Here is a 12758-nt window from a genome sequence, read left to right as displayed (position 1 = left end):
TTAGAAAGCCCATGATGCAAAGCACCCTGCAGGACTTGAGCAATGAATGAGCAAAGCTCTTGTTTTTGTGTGTATGTGCATCTGTGTGTGTGATCAGGCTCCAGGCCCAGCATAAAGAATTGGTTGCGTCCCAAGCAGAGCTGCTGGCTCAGGGCTCCTCGTTGAGAGGGGAGCTGAGTGCCTCCCTGCTAGAGAGGACTCGCCTGGAGGGGGAGCTCAGCACCTTGAGGGAGGCCAACCAAAGTCTGGACCTCAGCAATGCCCGCCTCACCAGCCAATTTCAGGTATCAACCCAACGCACGTGTGCATCCTCTCACCGCCCAATACAACAGTGGTAGATAATTGGAACAGCACACCTCCACCAGAGCTAAACAGTCCTAAGAAAATGATTGATGATGTTCCACCCCAGTACAAAATGAATGTTTTCTATATTTATAATAATAGAAATAATAATAATAATAAGGCCTTCTGTCACAAACAGCCAAAGCTTTGCACAATAGCTTCATCTGTTCTGTTGGATCTGGTCAGTCACTACTTGGCAACAAAAAAATGTTCTATCCACAGATTCTCAGCCAGAGCCCACCTGTGGGAAATGGTCAAATTCCACTCAATTAGTGCAAAAAGTATTCATTTATTGCAAATAATGGATATTTTATCATTTACTGTATCTATGCTAGGGGCGTCAAACTCCTTTTCACCTTGGACCACATCATAATTATATACTGTAAATGTATAATCGCCTCATCGCACAGTGGTGTCTTGAGATACGAGTTTAATTAGTTTTGCCGTGCCATCCCTTGCAGCCTCCTCCAAAAATTCAATGTGTTTAAGTAATGAGACAAATTACACACTACTCTTTATAAAAACTTACAGTAAGGACATAATTCAATAGAAAGTCACAGCTTGGCCATCTGGAACTCTATAGTACGGACTTATCACATATACAGTAATATTAGTTGTTCTTCGCAGAGGATAAATAATATATGCCTATGAGTATTGTTATATTATCTATCTACATGTATTGCTCCACTATTTGTGTTGAATATCTGTTGCTTAAACGATTCTAACACCGTCAGTATAGCGGTTTGGTTACAGGCCGTACGTTGGCTTCATGCGCACACACTTTCAAACCTTCGCATAATAAGATTGACCTAAATCATAGCTTTGTAGTTGTTTTGAATATACAAAAAGCAGCCCTCTGTTTTTCTGTCTACCAAACTGTTACTTGTTAAATGAGTTGAGGTCACTTTCCCCAAGACTTAAATAAGGAAAGTCAGCTTTGTGAACCACTACACGACCGACAGCGATGTACTGCAACAGTGAAAACTCATTTGTCCAGTTTGATGAAAATAGGGTATCCGTTTTTACATAATCGTCACAAACAAACAAACTGACTAATGATGCTCAGCTTTCTGTCGCCAAACACACCCACCATAATAAACAAATTAGATATCCAACAGACTTATACGTAACTTTGCTATCAAGTGAATTATTCATACAGGAAACACTAATTGTGCCCTCTGTGGGGAGTGCCATTACGCAAGCCAGAAACTACTTAAAAGGCATCTTTTTCTTCAGCTGTTCAAGAGCAAACAACTCCACGATACATAACGTGCCTACTTGTAAACAAGAATGATGTTGTGGGAATGGCGTCGATTTATATTGACCACTGAGGTAAATTAAACTTCACAACTGTAGGGGGAGCCCCGGAGCAATACACCCACTTATCCCTTACTGCTACTTTACCGCTCGCTTCCAGTCTTAACTAAAACAACCATTTAATGTGTGAGCTCCAGTATTTGCTCCCCATAAAGTTCACAAAACCCACAAGTGTAGTAAAGGAGGAACACACCTTCAAACCTGCACTCGCACTCGCACTCGGGTGTTTAATATTGCTGTTGCCGATTGAACGTTTGCATGCAAAGAAGGATTTAATACTTCACGGTGGAGACACTAGGAAACGTTACACTCTTGGAATAATAAAGCTAATTTATTTGAAGCATTCTTGGGTAATTAAACCAAACATATTAGAAATTGATGGCAGGTTTTAGAGCCTGTTTTACATAGCCGTGGTCAGGGTGGAATCATTAGCATCTCATCAGAGCAGATTTTCCTAACACCTGATGGAAGCTGACGTCAGCTTTGGCACATGAGGAAAAGTGATTTGTCGAGCTAATTTCAAATCGGCTTTCATCTTCTGCGTACGGCTGTCAAACTATGGCTAAGTGTTGAAAAGAAGTTGCAACGTGCAAATTGAGTTTCCATAAAAGAGCCAAGCGGGAGGTGCTTTGATAGGCCGCCTCAACCTGCTCCTCTAATGAAGAACATTTGGTGTGCTAATAGACAAGAACCACCAAAGACTATGCCAGAATCTGGCATGTTTTTCTAAATAATTCAAACTGACCAATGAGGCACACTTGGCTTGTCAAAGTCGACAAATTAGCTTCGGTATTAATCGATTCAAGTTGCCTCCCAGTGTCGGGTAACGAGCAGCTTGTCATTCTCTATATCCGTTGAATTATTCCAATCAGCTTTATTTTCCTTCTTTTCTACGTTTCCATAATGCATGACGGAAAAGCCAATAAATAGTGTCAGAATGCAAAGGAGCGCTGCTTTTAATGCAATGTTTGCTTCGTGTCAAGACTCACAATCGTCCTGCTGCAGTGCTGCGTTGCTAACTGTCGGGGAGTGAACGAGGAAATCATCAGCGCCATAAGACACTAGATATTTGTCCTCTGAAATGATTAGAGTGTTTTTAAAGGTTCTTGTTGTAGAGGGTGTTAAATAGCGGTGAAAGTAAATGACTGACCTTGCATTTTCTATTGTGAGGGTATTCAATACAAACATTGCCTATATGAATGGATCTACAATATTCTCATACTATGGTGCCTGGGAATGTTTATTTACATGCTTCTATCAGGAGTAAAGCATACAAATCATTTTTGATAATGAAACACTACATGTTTGTTTTAAATTGTTTTTGCACAAAAAATATTTAGTAGTTACTGTAAACACATTGTAATTGATTACTATGTATACGTATGTATCATATGTTCTCTCTAATATAAAACTGGGGTGTCTAAAGTTTGGCCCTTTGCACTGTTTTTTTAATTTTTTTTGTCTACCATGTGATCTAATAATAAATAAATAAATAAATAAACATGACCTGCATTCAATAGTTGATAGGTTAAGTTAAAATGTTAATTTTTTAAAATAAGAATAAAAATGCAATAATGATTTACTAAAAAACTACATGAAAGTTTATCACAAGTTTTTAATTTATAATTTAAAAAATATTACAATACTACTGCTTTTCAACATTTTTTAAAATATATGATATAACATCTTATCTAATTAAAAATAGAATGTAGCGGGTTTTTTTTATTTGAAAAGTTTGATTGAAAAAAAAAAAACTGTCATAAATTTTCAATTTATGACTGTTAAAAAATTGTTGCAAGGTATCATTCTACTTTTTAAATTTTTTTTCAAAAAAAAAAGATCCCGTGCATATTTTGCCTCATCCTTTATGTCCTCAGTGGAAAACATTTGGACATCCCGGATATACAGCAACACATATTGTATATTTACAACATATTACAACATTCGTCAATCACTAAAGAGTAGATCAAAGAGGTTGCTTTATATTTCTTAATCATTTTCGGGGACACGGTTGTGTTTTCCCTGCATTGAATAAATCCACTTTAAAAGCTCTCTGTCCAATTCCTCTCGCCACCAATGAGTCACGCTCTATTCCAGTTAACTCGACTGATTGACTGAATGCATACGGCAGCACTTTTCCTATTAAACTCCCAACTCAGCTTTACAGATGCCATATCTGCAGTGTGTGTTGTGGAATAAACTAGATAGTCGACTACAACGCACGGGAGTCAATTTCCTATGAAAAGGAGAAATGGCCTCATGGGTATTAGTGCAGAGGACCCACGTGGGATGTTGCCCTGCTGTATCACAAAACATCATTTGCACCCACACCTTTTGTTTTTTTTCACAAGATGCTTACTGACAGTAATCCGCTTACGTCAGAGCGGCAGTCGCCAATGCACTTTTCAGCTAATTATCAATAATGGGAGAGTAAAAACATAAAGCTAACTCCAACAACCACAGCTCACGCCGATTAGGCCACGCCTCTGAAAGATACATTCACAAACACAGACAATAGAATATGCTCACTATTTTATGCTTGTGTCACTGCATTAACAGTTTGTTCTGATAAATTATAGTAATGTTTTCAAGGGGATGTAAAAAACTATATGAAAATGTTTTAGTAGGATGGATGCGAGAAAATGATGTCACAGTGCCTTTTATAACACAGGGCCTTATTTGAGGAAATATGATGCGCAGTATATTTTTCAAAGAGTCTATGTGTTCTGCTCTTGCATGTGTGTGTGTGTGTAGCTACTGACCCAGCTGAAGGGCAACATGGAAGAGGAAAACCGCCATTTAGCCGAGCAGAACCGCAGTGTGCTGAGCGAGAACCGGGCCTTACTGGAGCAAAGCCTGGAACGCCGTGACCAGCACTATACGCAGCAGAAAGAATATCAGTGAGTGCACGTACACACAAGCACACACAAACGCGCGCACACACACGTACCCAGAGCTGACAGGAGAGGATCAAGTGGATTGAAAAGTAAATCAGGTCTTGTTACTTGGGCTGCCGGGCTTTTTAACAGGATTGATAGAATTAAAGCTACAAGCAGGAGCAAATAGTACATAATGCATGTGAGGAGATGTGTGACGAGGTGTGTGTTTGTATATGGCACAGGCAACATGTGTGGAGCGCTGTGTGTGTGAGGAAACAGTTTGACAGTCCAACAGCCCCCAGCGGTGGTGCTTTTAAATGTTAAACAGACTGGTTGCAGATTATCCAGAACTAATAGCAATCATGCAGGGCTGCTTCACCCTTTAAGACTAATGAGTCACATTGCTCCCAAATTGCATCATTTTTCCAGCAGTGGTTATTTTTATTCAAATTGAATTTTGTTCTATAAGTTTGCAAAGCAATACTGTGGCAAATCCAAAGTTTCGCAGTAGACAGTGTCAAACCATCCATGCACGCGCATTCACACCTAGAGGCAATTTGGAGTGCTCAATTGGCCTACCAAGCATGTTTTTGGGATGTGGGAGGAAACCGAAGGGCTCGGAGAAAACCCACGCGGGCACGGGGAGAACATGGAAACTCCATACAAGGAGGGTCGGAGGTGGAATCAAACTGGCACCCTACTAACTGTGAGGCGGACGTGCTAACCAGTGCAACACCGAGCCCCCCAGTGTCAAACTTCATTGACAAAAACTTTGTTAAAAAGTTTCCAGGAGCTTCAATCAAAACTACTCTTTTTTTTTTTTTTTCTCGGAAAACCTATTTGATAGCACTTTGGTTTAGGTCCAGGATGAATGGATGGATGAAATGGCAAACAGTTGTGTTCATTTTAAAAGAGAACCTCCATCACCCATGACATCCGCTATTAGAAAAGCAATTTAATAGCAATCATCCACAGAAATATATTCAGTAGTCACCCACACAGATGACAAACTAATCTCTCAGAAATAATAAAAAGAGCCAAAGACAGTTCCATTATAAAATGAAACTGCGTGATGATTTGTTTTCTCATGAAATCACACTTCCGTTTGAAATTATTGGAACAACCATTCCCTTATTTGGGCTGCAGATTTAAAACATCAAGGTTTAACATTATAAGATGGAAACTTTAACACAGTTTTGTCTTGAGAGACAATACAATGCATTTTGGTAGTGAACATTAAATGTCACCCATTAATGCTAACCAGTGACGCCAGTAACACGTTACTCAATCTTGACTGCCATTTCAAGTAACTAATAATCTGATTAAAGTTACTATTCAAAGATTTGATCTGTTATGTTGTGGTAAAACAAGGTTGGCAAAATTACAACTGTAGATTGTTTATCTTTAGGAAAGACAATGGCAGACATACAATGTTTTTTTATTCTATTTTTTTAATAGAAAGATTGATACATCACTCGTTGTGGACTATTCATTCGACACAATTTATAGCGTTAAATGAATGGTTCATCTCTCTTTGACCCGGTTTGGGTAATTTTTTTTGATAATAGTTTTTCAAATAATGCTGCCATCTAAGAAATGTACCAGTTCCAGATGCAAAGATAAAAAAGTCTACAGCAAAAACAAAGGAATTGTTTGTGTGGAAACCAAGTTTGCAGCTCAGTGAGCGTTTTGGGGACGAAATAGCACCGCTCTGGAGATCACTTGGAAAAGGGTTTTCTTATTTTTCTTCCTCGTAGCAGACCAGCAGAGTGTGCTTCATCTTCTGGGAAAAATGAGAGTCTATAAATGTGAACTCCCACTTAGGTTACAAGCGGCTGACATCCCTCACAACAGAGCCGCACCACCAGCACGAGAGTAAACGGGCCTCACCACTAAACTTTAAGTTCCATTTTCAGCGCTGAAGACCGCTGACCTCTCTTAACATGGCCGAACATCTCCGCCCACAGTCGAGCGTGGACCACTAACAGTCAGCCCGGAATGTCAGCGACTTTTTGCTTGACTATTCTTTATCCCGAGCCGTTTATCATCCAAGGCAGGTCTGCAGTTGCAGGCTATTTTTCAGCCTTTTTCTCGTCTGCTCTGTGCGTGCCTGAAACCTTGATCAGCAGCACAATGGCGACTTTTATCGTATTCACCAAAGTCCTTTGATGGAGGTGATTGCTAGAATATTGTCAATAGATGTATGAAATGCGGTGCCGTTCTTTGTGCTGTCCTTCAGGGAGAAGCTGAGCGAACTCCGTCGGGAGAAGCAGAAGCTGGTGGAGAAGATTATGGACCAATACAGAGTCCTGGAGCCCAACGTGCACCCTCCGCCTTGGAAGGCCAAGTACGAACACAATCCATCTGTCATTGGTTGAAAACTAAACTAAGTTTAAAGCAATATTTCAGGCATCATATTAGGCCTTCACTGTGCACTCTTGTGTCGTCAAAGGAAATCTAACTGGATTGCAGACCGGATGAAAAAGCTCATCAAACCCCGTGGCGGAGCGCGGGAGGGGCGCAGCCACATCACGGCCGCCGGCAGCGTGGAGAACCTGGCCGACAGAGCCCAATTCACATCAGACACGCCTCAGCGTGGTGAGGGCCGCGCACCCCGGCGCTCTGTCTGCCTTTTGCAAGGATATTCGAACACGCTCGTCCCCGTCAAGCGAGGCCACGGGCATGCATAGACATCACCTCATGACTAGCAAGTGAGCTCGGCACCCATAGGGCTCCTTTCTCCTCATATCTTTCCCTTGTGCGGTCGTCTTTTTGCTTCGGCCAGGCGAGCATTCGTAGCACTTCATTCCTCTCTTTAAGCACTCTGAATGCGCAACACATCGTCATTATTCTGATGGAAAGGACGATTTCACACCTGATTTCCTCCGCTTCTGCGCTGTAAATGCTTGGTAGTTCTCATTCGTTTTGTCTGCAGTATCGTAAGAAGACTTCATACCCACTTCGACATGTTGTGCAAGAGCTAATACTATGAAGAGCACTGCTTCTCCTGTGGGCCACTGGTTAGCATGTCCACCTCACAGTTCAGAGGTTGTGTGTTCGATTCTGGCTCCCACTTTCCTGTGTGGAGTTTGCATGTTCTCCGCGTACCTGCGTGGGTTTCCTCCCACATTCCAGGAAACCTTACATTACATTTCTAATCAATTGAAGTGATTATATTTCAAGTCTTATGTTGGGTCAAATGTGCTTTCATGACTTTTTAAAATTATTTATTAATTATTTAAATAAGTATTTGTTAAATAGCCAATCAGATGGCCACATGCTTCACCCTTCTGAGATGTTTTAATATCTGCATCAGAAGAATGTCACTTGCTTTTAGTCACAGTGAGAGCTAGGAGATCAGGCCTCCTGCCTGTAAGAATATTAGCATGATCAATTTGATCCGAAATGGCCTCGGTCCAAACTTGGCAATTAACGCAATGAGCAAAGAAGGTCCCTTAAGGCTCTAATAGCAGCAGTTAAGTCTGCCTTTGATAAGCCCAGACGCTTCTCTCTTTGTATAAATAAACCTCCGCTGAGATCAATGTTCAATTTATTATTAGCTTCTAATGCTTTAATCTTTACCTCCTCAACTGTGTTTGCACTTCACTTCTTATATGAATGAATGAAGGCAGCGCTTTCAAAAGGCAATGTATCAAATTCCCCCTTGGATTACATCGCTTCCACATTCCGTTGTCTGGGAGGAGTAAACATTGAATGACACGGGGCAGTTGCGATACACCAAAAGTCACATCGAAAACCTTCATTCATTCATTTTGAATTATGGGATCGGATGCTATTGTTATGCCTTGCCTGGTAGTCATTTTCAGACGCCTCATGACTCATAGCAACGGTAACTAGATGCAAATTATTTGAATTCAGTGCAATCTCATTTTAATTATAGAACGGGATAATCTTAACAGAGTTTAGAAGGGCATTTTTCATGTTGCATGGGTTCTGTAGTACTTCACACATTCATTAAGAATCCCCTTATGAGCGAGTGTGCTTAGTGGCAGAATAAACTCTTGAGAGGAGGGAGGGAAAAACTTTCTTAAGTAGAGCTGGACTCTGGGGGGCTTCTACTGAAGACTATAAGAGAGAAGAAGGAAAGCATTATATTCAACGCATTTTTCAAACAGATGTATACTCGGCAGCCCCTTTATTAGGTACAACTGCACAGTCTAAGGGGAACCATTATCAGAGCTGTGTCAAAAATGGTCCTTTGGAAAGTCAAAAATGCTATTTTGGGTTGACACTATGCACTAATTAGTATTAGCATTATTTAGAAATTGTTGTTATAGATCGGAGTGGTGGTTTCATGACATTTTTTAAGTGGGAAACTTACACTCTAAATAATGCTGGCTGGGTAGCTATAGATTTGGAGCATTTACTTTTTTTTTTACCTGAGGTTGGATTAATTATTTTGACCCATCTGATAGGAATCAACTCCAATAATGAGGTGCGACCTCTCTGACAGAGTAAATCAGACCGGAGCATTATTATGTTAAAATTGGCAGCTGTTCATACATAGTCAAAAATAAACTTTTTCTTCATGATGAAATCGCATCGTAAAATATGATTTTTATAAAACTCATTTCAAAGATTGTTTTGAAACAACATGTCATTGCGTGTCCTCCAGAATCAGAATCAGAAACTAATTAAATATCTTTCGCAATAATAATGGTTGCAGCAGTAACAATAGTGTTGGCAGGAGGCAGTACCCGAGTTAGTACTATATAATATTGAGGTATGTTTGTGCAATTACGCAGAGGGAAGAGAGGCAACAGCAGCTCATTGCATCATGGGAAATCACCCAGTAGATTTTGCATAACAGGGCATGAGTCACACAATGGCAAAAACTTCTTACCGCAGCCTTGGAATATGGATTTGCAAGACTGCAGTCTGCTTGTGACAAATGCATGCATTTGACATTTTTAAGACCAGATGAAACTTTTGCCATATGATGTGTAATACTATATGGGTGCATGGAAATGTCATACTAAATGTGAATAAGATTACGGCAAAAGCATAATATATGCACCTAGGCCAGGATGTCAACCACATTGTAGTTATGATTTCCATTTAAGGATTGTTGTGATAACCATATACAGGAAATGTATCATCACGTATCACTACATCACATATCAATACATTCAGCAGTGTTTCCAAACCTTCAAGGATCTAAGCCACCTAATTTATTTTACAGACTGTCATGCAGCACAAAAAGTGAATACGCAACATAATTGTCATCTAGCCTAAAAGCTTCTTATTGTTGTGCCAGTTACTATTTGCAGTAGATAAGTAATGTTTCAGAATCAGAATCAGCTAAGAAGCCTAAGAAATGAAATTGTGCCATGACACAGAATTGCCACGTTGGATTTGTTATTTGCTTATCAACTTTTATTTAGAAACAATGCATTGAATGTCAAATCATAAGTCGGGAAATGGGAAACGATTGTCCAGTTATGATTAGAGGGATTTAAAAACTGCTTAAAATGAAGAAAATTGCAACTATAATACAGATCTCCAGCCAAAATAGAAAGAAGAAATCCACTTAGGAAGAAACATAAATGTGTTTCTACACCCACATTTCTCTCAAGGGCCGCCCAAATGAATGTGATGGGTCAGACATGCCTTGAGTTTGACCCCATATTTTATCATTGCTGATGAAGAATTGAATAATATGCGAAAGCTGCAGGTCATCTGGGATCAACATGTTGTATGCATTGTAATGATTATGTACGTATAAAGTACATAATACAATTTTCCTCACGTTTTGCAGATCCTTGCAGTGCGCCGGGTTCTCCATGTCCCTCGAGAATTTCTTCTCCCACTAATCTGGTCCCACACTCCGGCTCCAGGGGTCGTCGTAAACTGGGATCCCGTCACGGTTGGGGTTTGACCAGAGGTGGCGCCGGAGTTTCTCAATCCTTCAGTCCAGGCGACCAAAGGACCCCGCCTCGCCTCCGCCTGCTTTCCGGTCAGAACACCTCCGCGGTCGTTTGGGAGAGAGAGAGCGTCGAAACAAGCGCACCCCAGCAGGAAGCGGAGGCCAAAGTGAACAATCAGGAGAGCCCTGAGGAGGAGACAAATGGAGGTGAGAAGTGTGAGGGGCACAAGATGATGCTAACAAGTGATGAATGGTTAGAGATTATGCATTATTTATGTAAGTCTTTTCCATTTTACAGGTCAACGTTCCAGCAATGACACATGAAAATGATTCACGGACTGACTCAACTCCATTTATTTCTATTTAACAAGTTGCACTTACAGATTGTTTTCAGGCATTTGTTCGATTTAGTGTTCTGAATAAATATTCTTCACTGTATTTTAAATATAAGTACAAAGAAATCCAGCTCACTGAAAATGGTATTCATTTTCGTCCTTTTAAATTAATACCATACATTTTAACATGACAGTATTTTGCAGTTATCCAGCCACCACCAACATTTTCTTACAATATATTTCAATACATTCCCAACAAAATGTAGTTGTAGACCAAAAAAAATGGTCGTGTGATTGAAAAAAAATGACAGTATATAAAGTGGTATAATATCGTTTTCCATGCATTTTGGAGTTCCTTTTCATGTTTAATTCGCCCTACGTACAAACGGCAATCATGATGGTTTGGCGACCAAGAAGCCGAAGTGCACAAAGCGTTGTCAAGCGTTTTGTAGTGTTGCCAAGCAGTGAAAGCGTTCAAGTGGAGGAGACAAGTACTTATGCCAGCATGCACTGAGTCATCTCATCCGCAATAAACATTTATAGGATTACCTCAAATGTATCGGCTGCTCCCCCTGATTGATCTGTTGGATTACTTCAAGGTAAAAAGGAGAAGTGTATTAGAGCTCCGGTGCTCACTCATAATGGGCAATATTCATTTGGAAACGAGGAGAAATGAAGCTCTGTGAAAGCGATGCTTTGAATAAAGGCTGTGCTGCTTAATTCAAGCGTGTCCGGCCAGGCGTTAAAGGAAAATACTTGACATCTCCTCCTTATCTCTTTTCACGGCCTTATCTTGCTTACTGTATGAATGTGCGGTTGGATAAATGGGGAGAAACCTGGGCCATCTGGCTCACATGTGGTTCACTTTAGGGCTCCTGCAAAGTCCGTCAGTGGACTAATGCTCAATGATCTAATGACTCACAGTGCAGAGCTGACAGATGGGGGGGGGGGGGGGGGGGGTCATTATGGAGCTGAACCCCTGAACATGGAAGGGGGCAGTTAGCAAAGACAGACAAAGACACAGCAACGGCACTCACAATACTTCAAAAAGAAGTCAGCCACAACTCATTGCTAGATGCAGATTACACAGCTGCTCAAAGTCAACTGGGGTAGACCTTTGCTCACCAAAAATGAGGGCAAAAGAAAATGGACTGTTTTTCTTTTCTAAAACGTCTGTGCTTTTAGGTGTATACGGCACAAGGGAATAGCGGACGAGCTCAGAATCCCAATCGGCTAATGACTAATGGACTGCTAATCCACCTCATCAATTATGAAGTTGACGTGATGATGTCATTCACAACAAAGTATTCTTCGACTGAGACAAGACAAAGCTGTGGGAAGTTATTGCTTCTGTCTGTCACGCTGAGCTTTGTTACGAGTGTACGCGAAAAGCTGTGTTCGCTTTCGCAGTATTCCCATTTGAAATTCCTCGCAGTGTGTCAAGAAGTTTCTCACCACCGCCGGCTGTTGTGAAGAGGAGGAGGGAGATGATGATCAATTTTCACTTTGACCTTTGTTTATTCAGCCAACGCTCTTTGCTGAAGCAAGACGGCGAGAGAGAAATCATACAATAAATAAAAAAACGTGGAGAAAGCAAACAGAGGAAGTAAAAAATAACAACTACTGAAATGAGCGATTAGATGTCATGAATGATGAATCGCAGTGCGGATCTGAAGACGCGACACCGCTTGCTTCATAACCGAGAACCTGAGGGCTGCAACATGATTGGCCCACATCACTCTTCCAAGCAAACTTTTCCATGTTTTGGTGATCCTCATTATTCCCCTCTGCCCTCTTAGCCCCAGTCCTTTCCTGAGCCATCACATTTTAATGACCGTGTCTCACTAAAGGGCCTCCGCTGAGCAAAAACCTCACTTGGGCCACTTAGCCCGCTAACTGAGCGGGCTAGGCATCATAAATACTCGCAGCCGCATTGGATGTTTGTTAAGTCGGGCGTGTCGTTGCAGTCTGGCTTGTTTCCTTGTATCATGACAATAA

The 12758-nt window shown here is 40.9% G+C and overlaps 1 protein-coding gene across 4 annotated transcripts in view; it reads left to right on the top strand.

Moving 5' to 3' along the window:
* Window positions 1-11485, top strand: part of ccdc88b (coiled-coil domain containing 88B) — a 38178-nt gene extending 26693 nt beyond the window's left edge. For 2 of the 4 annotated variants that reach the window (XM_061280863.1, XM_061280881.1), the window contains 6 exons: window positions 98-284; window positions 4414-4559; window positions 6778-6885; window positions 6991-7136; window positions 10318-10632; window positions 10707-11485. In XM_061280863.1, the coding sequence (XP_061136847.1) occupies window positions 98-284; window positions 4414-4559; window positions 6778-6885; window positions 6991-7136; window positions 10318-10632; window positions 10707-10792 (988 nt within the window). In that variant the 3' untranslated portion in view covers window positions 10793-11485. Of the gene's footprint in view, window positions 1-97; window positions 285-4413; window positions 4560-6777; window positions 6886-6990; window positions 7250-10317; window positions 10633-10706 lie in introns of those variants that run through there. The other 2 variants (XM_061280872.1, XM_061280889.1) reach the window with 2 other exon arrangements.
* The last annotated feature ends 1273 nt before the right edge of the window (window positions 11486-12758 follow it).

This window comes from Syngnathus typhle, linkage group LG1 (assembly GCF_033458585.1).
Source record: "Syngnathus typhle isolate RoL2023-S1 ecotype Sweden linkage group LG1, RoL_Styp_1.0, whole genome shotgun sequence".
NCBI lineage: Eukaryota > Metazoa > Chordata > Actinopteri > Syngnathiformes > Syngnathidae > Syngnathus > Syngnathus typhle.
This window is presented reverse-complemented; position numbering and strand designations above follow the sequence as displayed.